At 32.1% G+C, this 19754-nt stretch overlaps 1 protein-coding gene across 1 annotated transcript; it reads left to right on the top strand.

The window, feature by feature from the left end:
• Nucleotides 1-1330: 1330 nt before the first annotated feature.
• LOC134243620 (uncharacterized) lies at nucleotides 1331-4323 on the top strand. Its single transcript, XM_062725869.1, has 4 exons — nucleotides 1331-1806; nucleotides 2623-2700; nucleotides 3779-3844; nucleotides 4112-4323. Exons 1-4 carry the CDS (start codon nucleotides 1335-1337, stop codon nucleotides 4321-4323), a joined length of 828 nt encoding a protein of 275 aa, XP_062581853.1. The 5' UTR covers nucleotides 1331-1334.
• Nucleotides 4324-19754: the final 15431 nt, after the last annotated feature.

Raw genomic sequence — 19754 nt, 5'->3', positions numbered from 1 at the left:
AAGATGTGTTTGCGAAACACTATTTACCCGCAGCGGGAACAAAGTTTGAAAAATATTTTTGCAGATAAGTCACAGTCAACGTCACAAGATCCTTACCTTGATATCATTTGGAAGAGCTTCATTAGTGGTGTATATATATTAAGAAAGAATATGAAGTCTATCTCTCACGATTCAAAAGTTATGGCAAAAGTTCGATAAAAGCTATTTTTAGTCTATAGTTCATAGTCAAGGTCACAAGGTCATTGACCTTTGTGTCATTTGAAAAAGCTTTATCGATGAAGTACGCATACCAAATATAGAGCTCGAGTCTCTATCTCTCATGGTTCAAAAGTTATGACAAAGGTTAAAGTTGACAACAGATAAACAGACAGACAGGACAAAAACAGTATACGTCTCGGATCTATCGATCCCGGCGCATAATAAAAATGCCAATATGGATATAAAAATGTGACGGCTTATTTTTTAAATAATTATACATGTATAAATATTTTTTTAAGTGCCCGTCTCAGAGAAAACCATGCAAATTGAAAAAAATTGTCCAGATGCATTATCTTAGTAAATGTAAAAGTGACCCACACAAATAAAGATTTGGTCCAAGTGACCTAAAATATGATTTATATTTTTTCATAAGTTGTTTCTATTTTTAGTAACGGGCATTATTTGTATTCCTACAAAAAAGTGTATAAAGAGCATTGTAATCCATTGAAAATGATGCATTTTAAGTGCGTCTTTTAAACATATTTGCTATTATTTTTAATTCAATCTTGCATATGTTATGGTAGTGCAATAGTAGTCAATAATATTCATTAAAAAGAATTACATATATATTTTATATTTAGCCACATTATACGAGATAATATACAAAGAATCTAGATTTTAGCAAAAAAGGCTTTTTTTCAAAGTTTGGTTTATCGTATCTTTAAGCGAGGATGATTTTTTTATTTGAATTGTACTGTTTTGAATTTATTCAATATAGAAGAAAAACATATTGAAAAATTGTCGTTGGCAAACAACTATGTATCACAGAAAAAAAAATTCCAATTACGGGTGAATTTATCAATATTTATCTTTACTTAAAACAAGCAATTTCATGCTACAAAATGCTACTTAAATGATTAAATGGTATTTTCATGACAAACTTATTTTTTTTTAGAAATTGTTGATTAATATAAAGAATTTTTTTTTTTATTATAGATGCCTTTAATGCTAATATTAATATTTAGATAATTTTTTTTTGCATTTGCCTAGTATGAGTTAAGTCCCCTTGCGCAACTCTCCTACTTTAAAGGTAAAATAATTGCACTGGAAAATGTCTGTGCAAGGTGAAAATAATAATGACACATGAAAGCAGTCAATTTTCTATGGAAAACTTACAATTTAATGCAAACAAAATGAGTAAAAATTCACAAGGATGTGATTTTCATAAATTTTCCCAGATTCCGTGTGATGAAACAGAGGAATATCTCCGTGTAGTTGATTGTGACAGAAGCACTGAAAGACATCTAGCATGTTTGAAGTCCTCAGAGTGTGTTAAAGGAAAACCTTTTCAATCTTACGACTGTCCAGAATCTTTGTTAATTTTATATAGAAGCGGCATATTCACAATAGATAAAAACTCGTTGAACCTCAGTATTTGTGAAGCACATCGTGCACATTTTGGTTTGAACTGGAGACGCGGAAGGGTACGTTGTACATATCCAGACCATGATCACAGCAGTAGCAAGGCAAAGTCAGACCGTGGTGCCACTCCTTCTCTTTGCAAAGAATTATGGCTCAAGACCAGACAGATCATACCAGTAGGATTAGGTAAAACAGTCAAACTTCCAGGGCTAAAACAATATAATGCTTCCTCAACGGTACGATACATTATGTCTCACCTTATGAAATGAAACTTTCCCCGTTTTTATTTTTCTCCCTCGTGTATATTTGTCCGATTATTAAAATGAGTTGAACCAGATCTAATTCAAGGAGGAAACAAATCCGATTATTTAAAAAAAAAATGCATCAAATTTCGAGATAGTGAATCAAATATCAACATTATATGATCAAGAATCGATCAATTTAATATCAATATATCAGTGAATCGTCAGCCATACTTCATATATAAACTTTTTACAAGACGCATGAATCTCATAGGCGTCGGAACCCGGGGGAGGGGGGCTAGGGAGAGTAAACTACCTCCCCTTCACTTTTTTTGCAAAGATAAACATAATATTGATATTAAACAGTGGGTCATAGGTTTAGCACACACACCTCCCCCCACTTTCAACAGGCGCGTTGCAATGAAGTTCAAAAAAGGATAAGTGGCAGTGTATGGGAGAAAATGGTATCGAGTGAAAGAATTTCGATCCTACACACCCCAAGTTTTTTTTCTCTTTTAAGTAGCCCCCCCCCCCCCTCCAACTTTCTATTTGCTTACGACGCCAATGAATCTATATATTGGAGTATGTAATTTGTTTACTAGTATGTACCGGGTAACATGCCCAGTATATGGCATGCTGGAAAACTATATAACTTGTTTGATAGATAGTTTTAAAAAGAATACTCTGACATACATGGCTTAGTAACTTATTTTTCTAGATTCCAAGAACATACTTATTTTCAAAAGCAATTTGATTTCAGAAATATGTAAACAATGTTCCACACAGCACCGAAGGAATATTTCAAGTCAGCCAAATATAACCTTTGAAGAAGAATTAGGTAATTGATTTTTTTTTATCGAGTTATTTCTTTTTAGCTCTGCTGGTCAGATACCAGAAAAGCTTGTGCAATAGAAAGGTGTCCATTGTCTGTCAGTCTGACTGTTTGTAACAAATCAAAATGCTACTCTCCTACAGTTTTGGTCAACTTTATATAATATTTCGTAAATAGTACTCTGTACATTATTTTTATGCCCCGCCATAAATATGACCGGAGCATATAGTGTTTGTCATGTCCGTCTTCCGTCCTTCTGTCCTTCCGTCACACTTTGCGTTTAGCTCTGTTCAAAGCTAAGTTTCAAAGAAACTATCAAAGATATTTTCATCAAACTTCATATGCTGATAGATATTTATGAGAGCTATGCAACTGCATAAACATTTTTGGACCTTGACATTTCTTTTGACCTTGACCTCACTTTTCTTAAATTAGTGTTTAGCTCAATTTTTAATTAATCATTCAAGATGGTGTTTAATATCAAACTTCACATGTCGATACAAACATGCACAGATGATGCATTTAGGGATGAACAATGAACACTACCAGACTTGCTTCAGATGCTGGATCTGACCTATATTTTCATTCCCTGAACCAAACTTGCATGGATGATGCATCAAGTGATGGACACTACCAGACTTGCTTCGGATGCTGGATCTGACCTATATTTTCCAAACAAGCAATTCAGCTGCATCACTGTTAAGATATTCTGATCAAATTTTATACACATACAAATTTTTGTGTTGTTTTACTAATATATTCTCGGCGGGGCATTCAAGTCTTATGGACATATTTCTAGTTATTCTTTGTACAATGCATTAGTTTTTGATTTAGACAGTGTCGCCATGGCTACTAAAAAAAGAAAATTTCTGGTACAGTTTCAATAAGACTTGTTTCACAAGTTTATGTATTTTAAATTTTTCACATGCTCTACTTATATAAATAATAATTTGTCAAAAATTAATATCACAGACACAATTAAATATTTTTTTTTGTTTTATATTGGCACTTTCACCTATGATAAATAACATTATTTAGCATGATTTATAAAAAAAAAGTAACTTAAAATTCGTTTATATTACAGAAAAATTTGCACAGCTACGCAGTTGTTTGAAAATTGAACCAGAACAACTAAGTTGCACTGAGTCAGGTATGTACAGATTAATTAACCATATACATGTACATTTTAAGTAGAATTTTTAGTTATTTCGTGACATTGGACCAAGACAAAAACAGAAACAAACTTGATCAGATTAACCCCAGTAAAAGGTTTACGAAGTCTGAAAATACAGTCAATAAAAAGAAGACTTTATTTGTTTTGGCGTGCTTGTCATGGCCATTTAATAATAAATTAGATATAACACAATGTATGCGCCGATCATTATGATTATATGGCAGCATAGGTAAATGAATATAGATGATGAGCAAGAGAAATACCACCTTGATCCAAGGAGTCTGGAAAAAACAGTACCCCCCGGAGACAGCATTCTTTGCAAATTTATGCCTAACAAAGTCAATAGCCACACGCAACTGGAACATCGAAGGTCCGCAAAGCACATCAACATCGAAGGTCCGCAAAGCACATCAACAAGCTGGTGGATCCTATTCAAGATTCGATCCATGCCATGACGCTGAAACGAGAAATTAAAAGAAAACGAAAAAACAACCGGAAAAAAAAACAGTTATAATGAAAATGCATTAGAAGAATGGCAGAGGTGCTAAAGGGGGATAAAATATAAAATTAAGGGGAGGGAGGGTGGGTTTTAAAAAATCTTTGCGTCTGCTTCGTTCAATTTACAGATTCAAAAGGAATATTCCAGAAGACATGCGCATACAAGAAATATCAAGAATGTTTTAAGCACCGAGCCCGATGATTTATGACGTTCAATGTTAAGAAACTAAGAGTTATCTATCTTTGCATGTAAAACATTAAGCTGCACGAAATAACCAGGTTTATCCATATTGGATAAATCCCATTATTTCGTGACATTGGACCAAGACAAAAACAGAAACAAACTTGATCAGATTAACCCCAGTAAAAGGTTTACGAAGTCTGAAAATACAGTCAATAAAAAGAAGACTTTATTTGTTTTGGCGTGCTTGTCATGGCCATTTAATAATAAATTAGATATAACACAATGTATGCGCCGATCATTATGATTATATGGCAGCATAGGTAAATGAATATAGATGATGAGCAAGAGAAATACCACCTTGATCCAAGGAGTCTGGAAAAAACAGTACCCCCCGGAGACAGCATTCTTTGCAAAATTATGCCAAATGGGTCAAGGGACAAAGTCACGTGACCCATCCGCCACAAACTAAAATTGGGGCGGCAATTTTGCGGCCCAAAGTAACAACAGCACAAATCGTGCACAAATTAAGTACAAATTGCACCAAAATATATGCATTAAGCCAAATGGGTCAAGGGACATAGTCGCATGACCCATCCGTCTCAAACTAAAATTGGGGCGGCGATTTTGCCGCCCAGATCAACAATAAAAGCACAAATCGTGCACAAATTAGGTACAAATCGCACCAAATAACCAAATTGGTAAGTGAAAGGCACGAATTGCGCCTTAAGATTGAAATTTTAAAATTAATGCAAATTGCATTGAAAAAGATAAATGTGCAACTCGCACACAATGGGGCTCATGACAAGCAACGCAGAAATGTTCACAAAACAAAATTACACAATTGATATAATTTCTCAAAGTATAAATAAATTGTTTCCCAAATCTGAAAAACTCCAGTATCTCCCTTGCAATGCGTCCTAATATGTGGATAATTGATTGATGCACCACGACCCTTTAACTTACTTACCACAAATATAGCACATGCACTATTAATCCTATGTCTACACTTCTGTCATTCTAAATTTGCAAGGCAATTCATCAATTATTTTGAGGCAAAATATGTGACCATATATGTAATAAAAGTTTGTGGGAATACTAAGTAAATGTCAAAGCAATATTCGAATTGCAACGTTGTGTCATATATAAAACATATATATAAACAGAAGGTAAATTTACGACAATGGTCTTATGTAAGATTTGTAAGCTGCTGACTGTTGGGTTTTATCAATTTATCGATACGTATCAATATACAAGAAACATATCGTATCGAAAATTTACTTCCAATACGTATCGGACAGGCATTTTTTCTTCTAATTCTGTTAAAAAGATTGGAACTTCAATCACCAAAGATCATATTTCACTTTTTTTTTTTTTTAATTAAATCTGTTCAATAATCATTCAATTTTTTAAGGCAATAACACAGTTTTTAGAATTATTACTAAAGCATGGACAATTTTAATTTAAAATGTTGATTTTACAGTCATCAAAAGTTTTGATTTGATAATCATTAAAAGTTTTAATTTGAGGTGTAAGTTGTAATGACAATGAAACACTAAATTTTTTATGAAATTCATACGTTAAATGATTTATAAGCCTTTTATGATTGACTTGTAATAGAATCCAATATATCGTTTATATCTTTAGAAAAAAAAAATTATTGTATCGTACATGTATCGTATTTAAATTTTTAATACACAGCCCTGGCGCCCAACTGCCACCTTCCCATCTGCGTAATATTTTCCTCTGTAAACACTTTGTATACAAGTGGGTTGCAAACCCAATGTGAAAAATCAGTACGTCTTCACTTCAGTTGACTGAATATTCAAAAACTGCAAAGCTTTGTTTAAAGTTTATACAATGTTTAACGACCATATTTTGTACCTAAGAAATAAATAGTCCGATATTTTAAATCATGGTAGCAAAATATTTTGATTAATTATTATTGTTCTACGCCAAGTCGGCAATATTTTAGTCATAATTTGAAGATGTTGTCAAACAAAAATGTTCCAACAAGGAAATTACATGTTGATTACTAACCAATTAATTGCACCTTGATTTTAATATATAAGTCTATGGACAGCGCATATGTGTTTGTAAGATATTTTAAGAAGTAGTCTGAATTTCAAACTAATGCGAGTATCATTTCTTGATGAAAATATGCGTTTGTTTGTTTATTAAAATATGATATAAAGTGAACTTTATACCGAAGAAATTTAGATAAATTAATTTTTTTTTTCAATCAAGGCCAGGTAACTCTTAGAAACCTTCAATGTGCAAAATGACCGTCTCTGTACATGTTATTAGTCTTGCGAATTTTGGTTCATTTCACTTTTATCTTTATCTAAAAACGTCGAAAATCCCTTCATTATACATTGAATACCTTAAGATGGACGGAAACTGATATTGGGAAAAGGGTTTAGAGTTTAAATGTGAAAATTGAGACGCCCTATCAATATTTGTACATAATACAGCAAAATTCTGCAAAGATTGAAACAATCACATTGTAATATTTTTCAAAATGCAAACATGTTCCCGAACCAGTTTGGCCAGTCTAAAATATTGTAACAAAAAACTTGAATGGTATCACAAGAGACAATTATATGCTTGATACCCAAAGCCACTATTTTACTCACTTTTAGTAATGCAAAGAAAGCTCGTGTAAAAGCAGACTTAAATAAAGCCGCTTCAAAGTCATGTAAAAGAAAAGTTAAATAAAGCCGCTTCAAAATCATGTAAAAGCAAAATTAAATAAAGCAGCTTCAAAACCATGTAAAAGCAGACTTAAATATTTTTAAAAGCAGATTTAGAATCATGTAAAAGCAGACTTAAATAAAGCCGCTTCAAAATCAGAACACAAATCTGGCAAAACAATGACAATGTTATCCAACATAGGTAATATAATAGTTTTATTATATCCTGAGACGCATTATAGTTACATCTCTTGTAACCAACCCATAACTTATTAATAATAAAAGAATCGATTGGATTCTGCCAACCATGCAAGTTGATGACAAAACTGATTCCTGATAAATAACATTTGACGGTAGAAAAGCCATAATACTCTGACATATATATGCTATAAAATTAATCATACGACCAAAAGGAGGGGACCAGATCTGCTGAAATGATACCTGTTGCCTGAAATTGAAAAAAAGACTTTTGCTTTCTGTATTTTGAGATACACCAGTTTGAAGGAGACTGGCTACAGCTGGCTCCTAAATAGTTCTGCAAAACTGAATAGGTACATGTACATGGAGGGAAAAGGTACTGTAATGAAACCTGGTCCACATAAACCGAGAAATAGTATATGGAATTTATTTATTATCATTATTTTATAATATACCTTCAATGCATATGTTGCTTTTAAATGTACATTAAACTTAAAAAATCTGCATAACTAACATCCCGACTTATGCCATAATTCTTTTGTTTTTGGATGATTTGTGATTAAATTGCTATAAACCAAAGAAAAAAATGTCAATATGAAGTTTGTTTTTTTTTATTATTATTTTTTTTTTTAATTTAATTTAAACTTTCAGCCCAGATCATAATCCTTAGTACAACAGATAAAATTTCTAGGAAGGCTATATCCCTGTATTACTCCTCAGGTCAGTCAACTTGTCAATGTGGGCAACACCAATGTTTACTATACACCACACCGTAACCATTGAACTATCTAAATAAAATTGAAGTGCATTAATTTTATAGATTATTCCTGCCATACACGACTAGGAAATGGTGTGACGTGTCCTACAATTAAAATTCCCAAGAAGTAAAATTAATATTAATTACAAATCAATAAGTCTAGAATACCTTATTTTTATTTATTTATTTAATCATTTTGAGTCGTTTAGAAAAAAAAAAATATTGTTAAACGTTTAATTATTCGATTAATTCAATTTTTTAAAAATTAATTCTATGTACATGTATAAAAATGGCACAATAAATTATTTCCCAGAGTATCATTCTGTTGTTTGCATGCGGCCACCATGAAAAATATATAAAACGATTTTTTTTTAGGCCGATTTTGATCGCTTCCGGTTTCGGTTTTTATATTCAAACGTAAACAACAGGTGAACAAAGTTGGAGGAAACAGAAAATGTGACAGTAGATTTATCGAAGTTCTAACCATTTAACAGGTAGGGATGAATTGAAAATCAGAGCAATACGTGTAATTTTACATGCACTGTTCAAAATTAAATCCCCTCCTATACTTATAAATATAGAAATTCACATGACAGACTCCGCTAACTCCATGAACTCGGGGGGACGGTTATCATCACATGCATGTCAAACAGTTGAAAATAGAAAATGTGTATCTCAAATATATCAAACAGGAACACAACATGCTATCTTCTTTCAAAGAAAAAAATAGATTATAAACTAGGAGACTAATTGTTCTCGAACAATTAGAGGTCTTTCCACCTTCTTTGAATTTCAATTACATTTAATATTTATTCCTTTGAATTTAAATTTCATTAAAATGAAACCAGAAATGGCTTAAAAGATGAAAAAAATTAAATTAAAAAAAATGAAAATGACCTTGACCTTTGACCTTCAAATAATTTTCAAGGTCAAAGGTCACATTGCAATTAACCTCATGCCTCTATGACTTATAGTTTTAAAGTTTCGAGGTTTAATAGTAAGCACAAAAGCGTTAAAGGGCAATAACTTATTTAAGGCATCATCAAATCCTTTCGCACTAAGACATAAAAGTTGTGACTAAAGTCCCTTAACACATTAGTGAAGGTTTCATGTCTTTGCATTTTACGGTTACGTAGTAGAAGCAAAAACAAGGTTTTTTGTACAAAGGGGAATAACTTTTAATAGGGTCAATCTTAAGGGACAAGAATAAATTCTTTGAAATAGTTTAAAAAGTATATATTAAAGATGCAAAGATAAATTGTATAGGTTAAAAGACAAAAGAGATAGAAAAAGAGCTTAATTTCTCAATTTTGGAATGACCTTGACCTTTGACCTTTAAATGAATTTTAAGATCAAAGGTCAATGAATTTTATGCAGTTGGTCCCATGTCTCTACAACTTCTCACTTTGAAAATATTTAATTATTTGTAAAATTTAAAAAGTTTCAGGGGCTATAACTCATTGAAGGGGTCTCCGAATACTTTCGCAATGAAAAGATTCCAGAGTCCCCTTAAGTTGTCGAAGACATTAATGAAGGTTTCATGTCTCTACGGTGTACGGTTTCGAAGAAGTAGCGATAACAAGGATTTTCGCAAAAAGGGCAATAACTTTAAATAGGGTCAATCTTTGGGGACAAGAATGAAATCTTTAAAATAGTTTTAAGAGTACATATAAATAATGCTAAGACAATTTGAAAATGTTAAAAGACAAAAAAGATATAAAAAGAGGTTAATTTCTCTTTTTTTAGAATTACCTTACCTTTGACCTTTGCATAAATTTAAAGGTCAAAGGTCAATGAATCTTATGCAGTTGTTCCCATGTATCTATCACTTCTCATTTTGAAAATATTTAATTATTTGTAAAATACAAAAAGTTTCAGGGGCTATAACTCATTGAAGGGGTCACCGAATACTTTCGCAATGAATAGATTCCAGAGTCCCCTTAAGTAGTCGAAGACATTGGTGAATGTTTCATACCTCTACGGTTTACGGTTTCAAAGGAGTAGCGATAACAAGCATTTCTTGCGAAAGGGGCAATAACTTCGAAAGCGGTCATAGTTCATACGCGTTGGGTCAAATTTGTTCCTAACTTTTAATGACCTTTACGATGAACAAAAAGTCTTTTCGATAAATGTCGAAATAAAAAATCAGCGGAAGAAGAATAATAATAAGAAACAGAAGAAATCAATAGGTCTTTCCACAGAAAGGTGGAAAGACCTAAAAAAATGACTTAATCATCGATTCTTTTTGATTTAGGCCCTAATATTTATGATTCATGAACCCGGCCTCGATCGGCCGGTTGATCTGCATGATTAGCCGCGTTTTATCAGTTGTGAAAATCTTTACATATACGGCATTAAAATGTAAATATACTACATTTCTAGGTTGGTGTTTATAACATATTTTTCTGTCTGAGTACAAATACAACCGAGTTAGCGTTTGTGTATTCAAGTTCAATATAAGAGACCTTACCCTGGTACCTGTGTACTTTGTGTAAATGTATGGTGTGCTATAACAGTCAAAAATAAAAAAAAATGGTAAGAGTTTTTTTTTTTTTTTTTTTCTTATGTTAAACCGTTAAAGAAATAAAAAAAAAATTGCTTCTTAAAAATAGGCTAACATCACTAAATCTAATTAATGTTCTTTGCAGAATAAACAATATAAATTCTTTCTATTTTTCTTATGGGAACAATGTATTTTTGTTGTTTTTTTTAACTTATTAATTACAATATTATTAATGTAAAATTAGACTATTGCAAGTATTTAAAAAAAATAATTAGATTACCTTGGAATATTATAAATTCATTTAAATCACCATTTAAATGAAAAAGAAATGTTTGTCATTACAAGGTTCATCTTTTTTGTTTTAATTTAAAGTACCCAATAATGTCCTTGCCTCAGATTTTATTCATTAAACTCAAATAGGTAAATCAATAAAACTGCTATTTAAATTGATTTCATGAATGAAATAATTATATATTATACCTGGTGATATTAATAAATTATTCCCTTTTTCTCATATATAAAGAAAATCTTATGCAAATGTATATACACTGTAAAAGAACCCCCCTCATTCCATAGTTATAGACAAAATGTGCATACATAATATATATAGTAATTTAATTTTGATATTTATATTTTAATTGTAGGATGCCTGGAGATGGTCCAAAACAATATCCTGTTACTGGAGCTGTTACTTGTTGGTATTGTCAGTGTCGGCTGGAGCCAGAGTTGTCGGGGCATGTGCCCATGTGGCCTCAGTATTGTGGTTTCTTGGCTATGAAAGACACACGAACTTTGCAGTAAGACCTATTCAAGACTGGGCTGACTACCTTGAGGATGCAGCTGTGCAACCTGCAGTAATGGATGGCTCAACAGAAAGTGAAATGAGTGCAACGGAAGAGTGACATGAATTGTGACATTGGTTTATTGAGAGTGAACATTCTGCAGATTATAGGTGTCTCCATATGAATGAAAATTTTCAAGAGGGACATTAAACAATATACAATCAATCAATCAATCTGCAGGTTATGATATCCACTGCATTAGACTCCCATTATTGTTTTCAACAATATAGTGGAAGGCTGTGTATATATTGTTATTAATTAATAGTAAATAGGGATTTTTATGTATCTATGTTTTTTTTATGTTTAAATTGTGATTTCTTATCATCTGTTATATAATTGAGAAATTAAAATATAGTACATTGTACATCCCAAAAACATATTAGATTCATTGCATGAGTTTAATAAGTTCGGTTGTAAATATTGAAAGATGAATTATGTACTTTGACAAATGAAGTGATTTGTTATTATCATATGATTAATTGTTATCAAAATTAATATACTGATGTAAAATGCATAATGCATCACAAAATGTTTCTCAGATAATAGTAACAATTATAATTCATGCGCGGATTAGAGGGGTCGGGCCAGGACCCCCCCCCCCCGGAATTTAGCAGGTTAAAAAATGTATATACTAAAGCAAGAAAAAAGTTACCATGGACCCCCCCTGGTAAAGGCCGACCCCCCCCCCCCCCGGCAAACGCAAATATGTGTGAAAGGGGTATGAAAGATTTGAGGCAATAAAAGTCACCACTACCTCCCCCCCCACACGAAATAGGTTTTTGACTTTTGGACGAGTTTGTTTTTTTTTTTGTTTTTTTTTTTGTTTTTTTGTTTTTTTTTTTTCTTGTCAAGAAATTTCTGGGATTGGATTTTTTTTTTTGGACTGGGGTGGACCCCCCCTGGAAAAAATTTCTGGATCCGCGCCTGTAGTTTATTATGCAGTGTGTTTATTTGCATATTGAACTTTGTTAATAATTAACATGACTATATATAAGTACGTGTTATTTTTTGTAATACAGTGTAATTACAAAACCTTTCCAGACAAACATGTACTAGAATAACTAATTCTTTGATGCTTAGGTCATTTTTATGACATTGTGAGGATGATAAACATTATCTTATTATGAGTAAATGTAGTGTATAAGGCATGAGTGGTGTGATGTTAAACTTCTATGATCTTTTTGGAAAAAGTATAGGTGGGTAATGGGAGTTCTGGAATTTGTTTATGCAAACTGAAATCCCTTATTGTTATTTTTGTCAAGTTTAATGAATTGTTATTAAAAATGTTAGTTGAATACATTTCTTGTTTGTTCACTTTGTGCATTCAATGTATTTTTATGTTAAATACATACAAGCAAATTCAAAGAATTGTGGTGCCCCGCTTTCGGTGTCTTTGTGAGTGAGATGTTATTTTTTATGACATATTGTGTCTATAAATATGAACACCCTTTCATATATCATTTATTTAGAAATTATCATTGAAGTTGATTTTTTTGAAGGATGAAAACCCTAATCCTGACCGTTAAAAACTTATGGCCAAAGTGAAAGTTTTTATAGTAGGTCAACTCCAAGGTCAAGATCAAAGGGTCAAAGTTGTTGATATCCAATGAAAGGTCTTCTCACAAGGATTATGTATGTGAAGTATGAAAGTCCTAGCAATTACCGTTCAAAAGTTAAGGTCAATGTCAAAGTTGTTGATATCCAATTAAAGCTCCTGCCACAAAGAATATATATGTGAAATATGAAAGTCTTATTATCTATCGTTGAAAAGTTGTGACCAAAGTTAAAGTTTTTTAAAAGTAATGAAAACTCCAATGTCAAGGTCAAAGGGTGAAAGTTGTTGGTATCCAATGAAAGTTCTTCTCAAAGGATTACATATGTGAAGAGGAAAGCCCTAGCTCTCACATTTCAAAAGCTATGGTCAAGGTCAAAGTTTATTCATAAGTACGTAAATCTCAAAGGTCAAGGTCAAAAGGTAAAGGTTGTTGGTATCCAATGAAATGTCTTGACTCAAAGAATACATATGTGAAAAATAAAAGTCCTAGTATCCACTGTTTAAAAGTTGTGACCAAGGTTAAAGTTTAAAAAGTAGTTAAAACTCCAAGGTCAAGGGGTAAAAGTTGTTGGTATCCAATGAAAGGTCTTTTTACAAGGATAACATATGTGAAGTACGAAAGCCTTAGTCCTCACCGTTCAAAAGTAATGGTCAAGGTTAAAGTTTTTTCATAAGTACGTGAAACTCCATGGTCAAGGTCAAAAGGTCAAGGTTGTTGGTATCCAATGAAAGGTCTTGCCACAAAGAATACATATGTGAAATATGAAAGTCCTAGTACCTACCATTCAAAAGTTATGGCCAAAGTAAAAGTTTGGAATTTTTGTGTAAAAGTGGGTTAAACTCAAAGGTCAAGGTCAAATTTGGTGGTACCCAAAGAAAGGTCTTGTAACAAGGAATACACATGTTTAATATAAAAGTCATAGCTCCACTAAATCAAAAGTTATGGGCAAGGTTAAAGTCTTTGTGACTGACAGACTGACAGACAGACGAATGAGATTTAATGTCCCCCGCTTTCCAAAACTGGGGACAAAAACAACTGTTTTACATTCAAATCCGTTTTTTTACCACTTTTAGCTTAAAAAAAGATAGTTTCTATTCACATGTTTAAGATCATTTCTGCTGTACTTGTATTAAACATCCATCTTTTATTTCTTTAATCATATTTACAGGGAAAAAAATTATTAAGAATTTCCAGAAATCAATGAAAAATGTGTTATATTTGTATTGACCCCAAAATGTCTTAATAGTGTTTTTTTCATCAAAATATGTCTGAAAAGGTGTGATTCAATCATAATTCTTTTAATATTTATAATATTTTGTCCATTATGGTTGGGGGATATTTAGGGTCTTAAAGCCCCTGATTCTTTAAAAATGTTTATGTACATGCAATGGGACGATTTTTTTTTTTTTTTTTAAAAAACCGCGATATTTTCATTGAAAATTATATAAAAATGGCATTACTAGATCACCGTAGAAAACATAACAAACGATGGAAATCCCAAATTATTACTATGTGAAGCCTAGATGGATAGTTTATAGACTATTTATGCAGGGTCTTGGTTTTTTAAAGCAAGTTTGTAATTCTGGTTTAAACCACGACGGATACACGTGCATTAGATTTAGGCAAATTCCCAAATGTGCAGAAATACACAAAACACTCGATATTGGTTTTGGCAAATAGCAATGGTGGAAAAAAGGTGTCATATTTTGTGAAAAACATGCATAGGGTTCCCCTTGATAACAAATATATGACGTCATTTGAATGTTGCATTGTATGGAAATTCGTAAAAATTAAAAATATGATAATTAATAAAAGGATTTGGGTCAAATTAAACTGTACCTCTATTATGTTGAGCTGGATTAGCAGGTAACAGGTAAACTAAGGAAGTTACAGTGACTCTGAGTCAGGTGCCTGCTCGACAATGGCGACATCATGTTCAGAACTGCATGAGTTTCTACAGCTAGGCCTTCTCTGTGTTTTAGGTCTGGATACGGAACTTCTTGTGATTTCTCTAAAATAAGGTCTTCTGGCCTTCGAAGCTCTTGATACACGTAACATTTGACCTTATTTGACAATAAATCAGCAGATGATGATCGATTAATCCTTTTAAAAAATTTTTGCGTCTGCTTTGTTCAATTTACAGATTCAAAAGGAATATTCTAGAAGACATGCGCATACAAGAAATATCAAGATTTTTTTAAGCACCGAGCCCGATGATTTATGACGTTCAATGTTAAGAAACTAAGAGTTATCTATCTTTGCATGTAAAACATTAAGCTGCACGAAATAACCAGGTTTATCCATATTGGATAAACCCCATTAACAGCACTGTATATTCGGCTCAACGCATTTATTAAACTCACGTGGTTTTTCGCACAAATTAAGGTCATATTGTTATAATGCAAAATTGGGTAACGTGATAATAAAATATATTTGAAGTGATTTTTAACTTAATTTTGGTCTTATTCCATTACTTTAAATAGAATTCACACATAGTATTGGTAGGATTGTAATATGCTCTTGGATGATATATTATGAAGGTTCCCAAATGTTTTATCATGGTTTTTCGTCAAATGCAGCCGTCTTTGCATTCGTCCATTTTAAAGTTTTGCCTTGCCTAAATACAAAAAAAAGTGCAGTTTATGCATCTTCTATACTTTCTGTACATTAATATGACACTAATGCACAAGATGACAGAAGTATTTCTCGTCTGTTCGACTGCTTTTCAAGTTAAAAAGATGGGTTTTTTCAATTTTGAAGTTTCGAAGTTTCAGATCATAAATGTAAAAGATTTTTTTTTAAAGTCACAATTCACTATGTCGAAAGAAAAACAATATTTTATTATCCTATCCTTTGACACGATTTCTTCATGCAGTTTTGTCATTTTTCGGCTCTGGATTTCGACAAAACCAAGACAATTACGGACATTGTGCAAAATACTTAGAAAAATACTCATTTGTAAGAAGTCAATTTGAACATTTCAACTAAATAGAATCAAAGAAACATTTCAATAAGTAGTATCAAAGAAAGCTCGATTAATCAATTGTGAATACCAATGGTAGAATAATACACATGTAACATCATGAATTTATAAACACATTCCCTTTTGAAACATCGAGTTTAAAACTTAAGATAATGATTTTAGAGAATATCCACCTTTAACATGAAATATTTAATACCAGGTAAATAAGTATTATGTCTTGCACTGATGTTCGATAATTTTTATTCAAAAAAAAAATGCGACCTTAATTTAAGCAAAACAAGCTAATTCAGAAATTCGTGTCCCCCGCTTAGGGAAAAAGTCGGCTCCCCCTGACTGAATTTGTAGAATTATTAAATGTATACATGTATACTGTAGCAAATAAAAACATTATGTCAATATGCATATAAAGATTTGATGCTTATTCTTCATTATGTGTCTAGAAGATTTTTTAATATGGAATTTTTATCACACTGTAATGATGATTTTATAACCTCATAAATTTTTCATTTCACATGCTGAATACTATCATTTAGTAAAAAAAAAATATTTAAAAATAAAATAAAGATTCGACCGAGGTTCGATCCGAGTCTCACTATAAAGCGAGAGACATATCCACTAGACCACGGAATCACTTCACATGTAGTGAAGTATATGCAGAAGTGAAGTCACATACATGTAATATTAAAGTTTTCATGTTCGGTATTCTAAAATTTCACACAATTTATGGTGTTTGATTTATTTAGCCCTTATTAAACAGCTCTAATAGATGTAATAAGAACATAAAGTCCGCCTAGAACCTGTTTTATAACGCAATAACTCTCCTCATGCCCTTGGAAAAATACAATGTTACTATAAAAAAATAATAAAACAAATTTATATAAATTTATATTTATATAAATTTACGACCTTGAACTTTGACCTTTTGACCTAAAAATCAATAGGGTCTTCATTTGGCCACAGGGAGTTGTTATATAAAATTTCTTTCCAATAGCTCAAATGGTTCTAGAGATATCGTGTGGAAACAAATTGTTTTAACAGACAGAATTTGTTTATTTATGACCTTGACCTTTGACCTTTTGACCTTAAAATCTATGGGGGTCTTCTTTAGTCCACAGGGAGTTTCTATGCTAAATTTCATAGCAAAAGCTCAAAGGGTTCTCGAGATATCGTGTGGAAACGAAAGCGTTACAGACAGACAGAAAGCAGAAAGGAGGGAACGGACAAAACCCAAATTAAAATCCCCCACTTTTCAAGCGGGGGACAAAAACATGTGAGTTTAAAAAGTGCGTTGAGCTGTAGTTTAAAAGGGAAAAATTTATCATTTTCTTCTGGAAAAAAAAAATTTGCATTGTAGATTCCAGATTTAATGTTAGAACTTAAGAAATTATGCAGAATTTTAGAAATAAAAAACTCGAAATATAACCACCCAAAATTTAATATGTCGTCTTTGGAAGAAAATTCAAATCAGATACTTCAATCAGGGTTATGAATAATTTTCAGAAAATATTGACGATATTGACGATTGAAAAAAAGTCAAAATGTTTTCGTTCTTGGAATGAATCAATCTGGTGGAATGATTGTATTTGTTAAAGTTCCCGTTCAAGAATTTTTCACTCATATAGATATAAATGTCACTAATAACAGTGATGGATTTCAAATTTAGATTTTTTGGACCAGGGCCGTGAGCGGGGGGTTTTAGTGTCAAAGTTCGCCCTAAAACGAACCTTAATTTTTAAGATCTAACCCACAGGACTGGCTTTGACATCAAAGGACCGAGGGCTTGGAAAGTATCACTTACCTGCTATTTTTAATTGACTCATGTCATTTGCGGTCCAGTAGTCATACCCAGAACCTTGGCTAAAAGGCAAACGCTTTCTTGATACAATTTGAATAAAACAGGTTACTCTGCAGTCGAAGAGGTGGTCTTGATCTAACTTGTAAAGATATTTTCAAACTAAATTTTGAAAGGATTACAACATATGAAATGCAAAATTTAAAAAAAAAAAATGCGCAGAGAAAAGATTAGCTTTATTTGAAATTTTACGAGGGTCAATCAATAAGTAATGCAACATACAGTATATCATACTAAATGTTGAGGCATTTTATTTTTTTTTTAACATTTGAAAAGGTCTACTAAAGAGGTTCTAAAGAAAAAAAACCCAAGAATTTTCCATTGTTTGCTTTCTTTTAAAATAAGCATGGTCAACACGAGCTGAAAACTGTTTATAAATGATTTGTGCCAAGAAAATGAAAATAAAACGTATGTGAAAACTGTGCTTTTTACAAATTCGCCGAAGAACTTAAATTTTAAAGGGTTTTATTTTATATGTAGAAAAAAATTAATAAATGCTGTATAATTTCAGATGAACACTATAACTCAGAAGAAAAAAAAAGGGGAGTTTAAATATAACAATCAATTTGGCCGATTGAAATTTAGGGGGGAAACCCAAAAATATCGATGCTATGTGCAACATGATATCTGAAAAAAAATAAATTTACATGGAAAGACATCGTTAAGATTGTTGTTGTTGGCATCCTTCTGTCTCGGGAGACAATGGAGATCGTGCCAAGGATCAGCATCAGTCTGTGGTTGAGTGACAGCGCCGGCTGTGGCTGTAAAGCGGCATGCTTTGTTGCAGTTCGCAGAGATTTAATGCTCGCTTGGCTGTACCGGGACTGAAGCTACATGTACCCTTTGTCGTCTGCGCTGTCTTCTCTCATCCCACTGTTCTTCCCTCCTCTTTTCACTGAGTTGGAGGCCTGCCTTGACAGCATGCATCGTTAAGATACTAAACATTAAATCATTATAGCATTTTTAGAATTTGGACAAAGAAAAAAATTAACAATATTTCTATCAGATGGGGTCCCTATTTTTTTAAAATGCCTAAGAGAAAACATGTGGTAAACGTGGCAACGGTATTTTTAAAAAATTTTTTTTTTTTAAAAAAGATTTGATAAAATAGCTTGATAAATAAAAAAAAAAACATAAGTAATTTTTATACCCAAAAAAATATAAAAATAAATTTTAAAAAAAAATGTGGAATTAAAGAAAAGATGTCATTTCATTGTGATAAAGAGAAGCGGGGTTTTAAACATGTTTTATTAATTTTCGTGTATTTATAGATACCTTTAGAACATAGACATATCTCCAAATGAAGGACTAGTGATGGTAACTTTTATGTTCGAATTGCATCAAAAAAGTTAAGCAGATTTCTTGCAAGGGTATAGTCCACATTTCGGTTACTAGGGTATTTTTCCGTGTCTGGCAACGCAGTTGCATATAAGCTTAGAGAAATAAATAACTTTTACATCGGTCATATTAGATAGCTCTAAGACATTGTGAATCTTTTTTTTTTCCCCAAACACACGAAAGCAATCAAAAGGGAAAATTGTACAATGTCAGATATGTCATGAGAAATGATATTTGTCAGTGCCTTCGGGGGTCCCCCAAAGATGAGTATGCTAAAGGGTTTTCTGTGCATGGATACAAAGCATAATACATGTGTAAACGAAAAGGGAATTCCTTGAAGGATTGACGCTATCAAAAGTATTTATTATGTGCTTTTTTAATTTTTCATCACATGTTGCATCATTTATTGAACGACCTTCTAAATTTACATTATAAGACCGTATTTGACTGAAAATCAGAATAAATTTAAGGAACGCCTTCTTAGT

The sequence above is a fragment of the Saccostrea cucullata genome, unplaced genomic scaffold, assembly GCF_032062105.1.
Source record: "Saccostrea cucullata isolate Sc308-1 unplaced genomic scaffold, CSIRO_AGI_Scuc_v1 ctg7860, whole genome shotgun sequence".
NCBI lineage: Eukaryota > Metazoa > Mollusca > Bivalvia > Ostreida > Ostreidae > Saccostrea > Saccostrea cuccullata.
This window is presented reverse-complemented; position numbering and strand designations above follow the sequence as displayed.

Bases quoted from the DNA above. Each gene is read 5' to 3' on its own strand.
- LOC134243620 (XM_062725869.1), top strand. From the start codon at position 1,335: ATGACACATGAAAGCAGTCAATTTTCTATGGAAAACTTACAATTTAAT. The intron at 1,807-2,622 runs GTAAAACAGTCA...ATTTGATTTCAG, and splicing joins GATCATACCAGTAGGATTAG to AAATATGTAAACAATGTTCC. The intron at 2,701-3,778 runs GTAATTGATTTT...TTTATATTACAG, and splicing joins AACCTTTGAAGAAGAATTAG to AAAAATTTGCACAGCTACGC.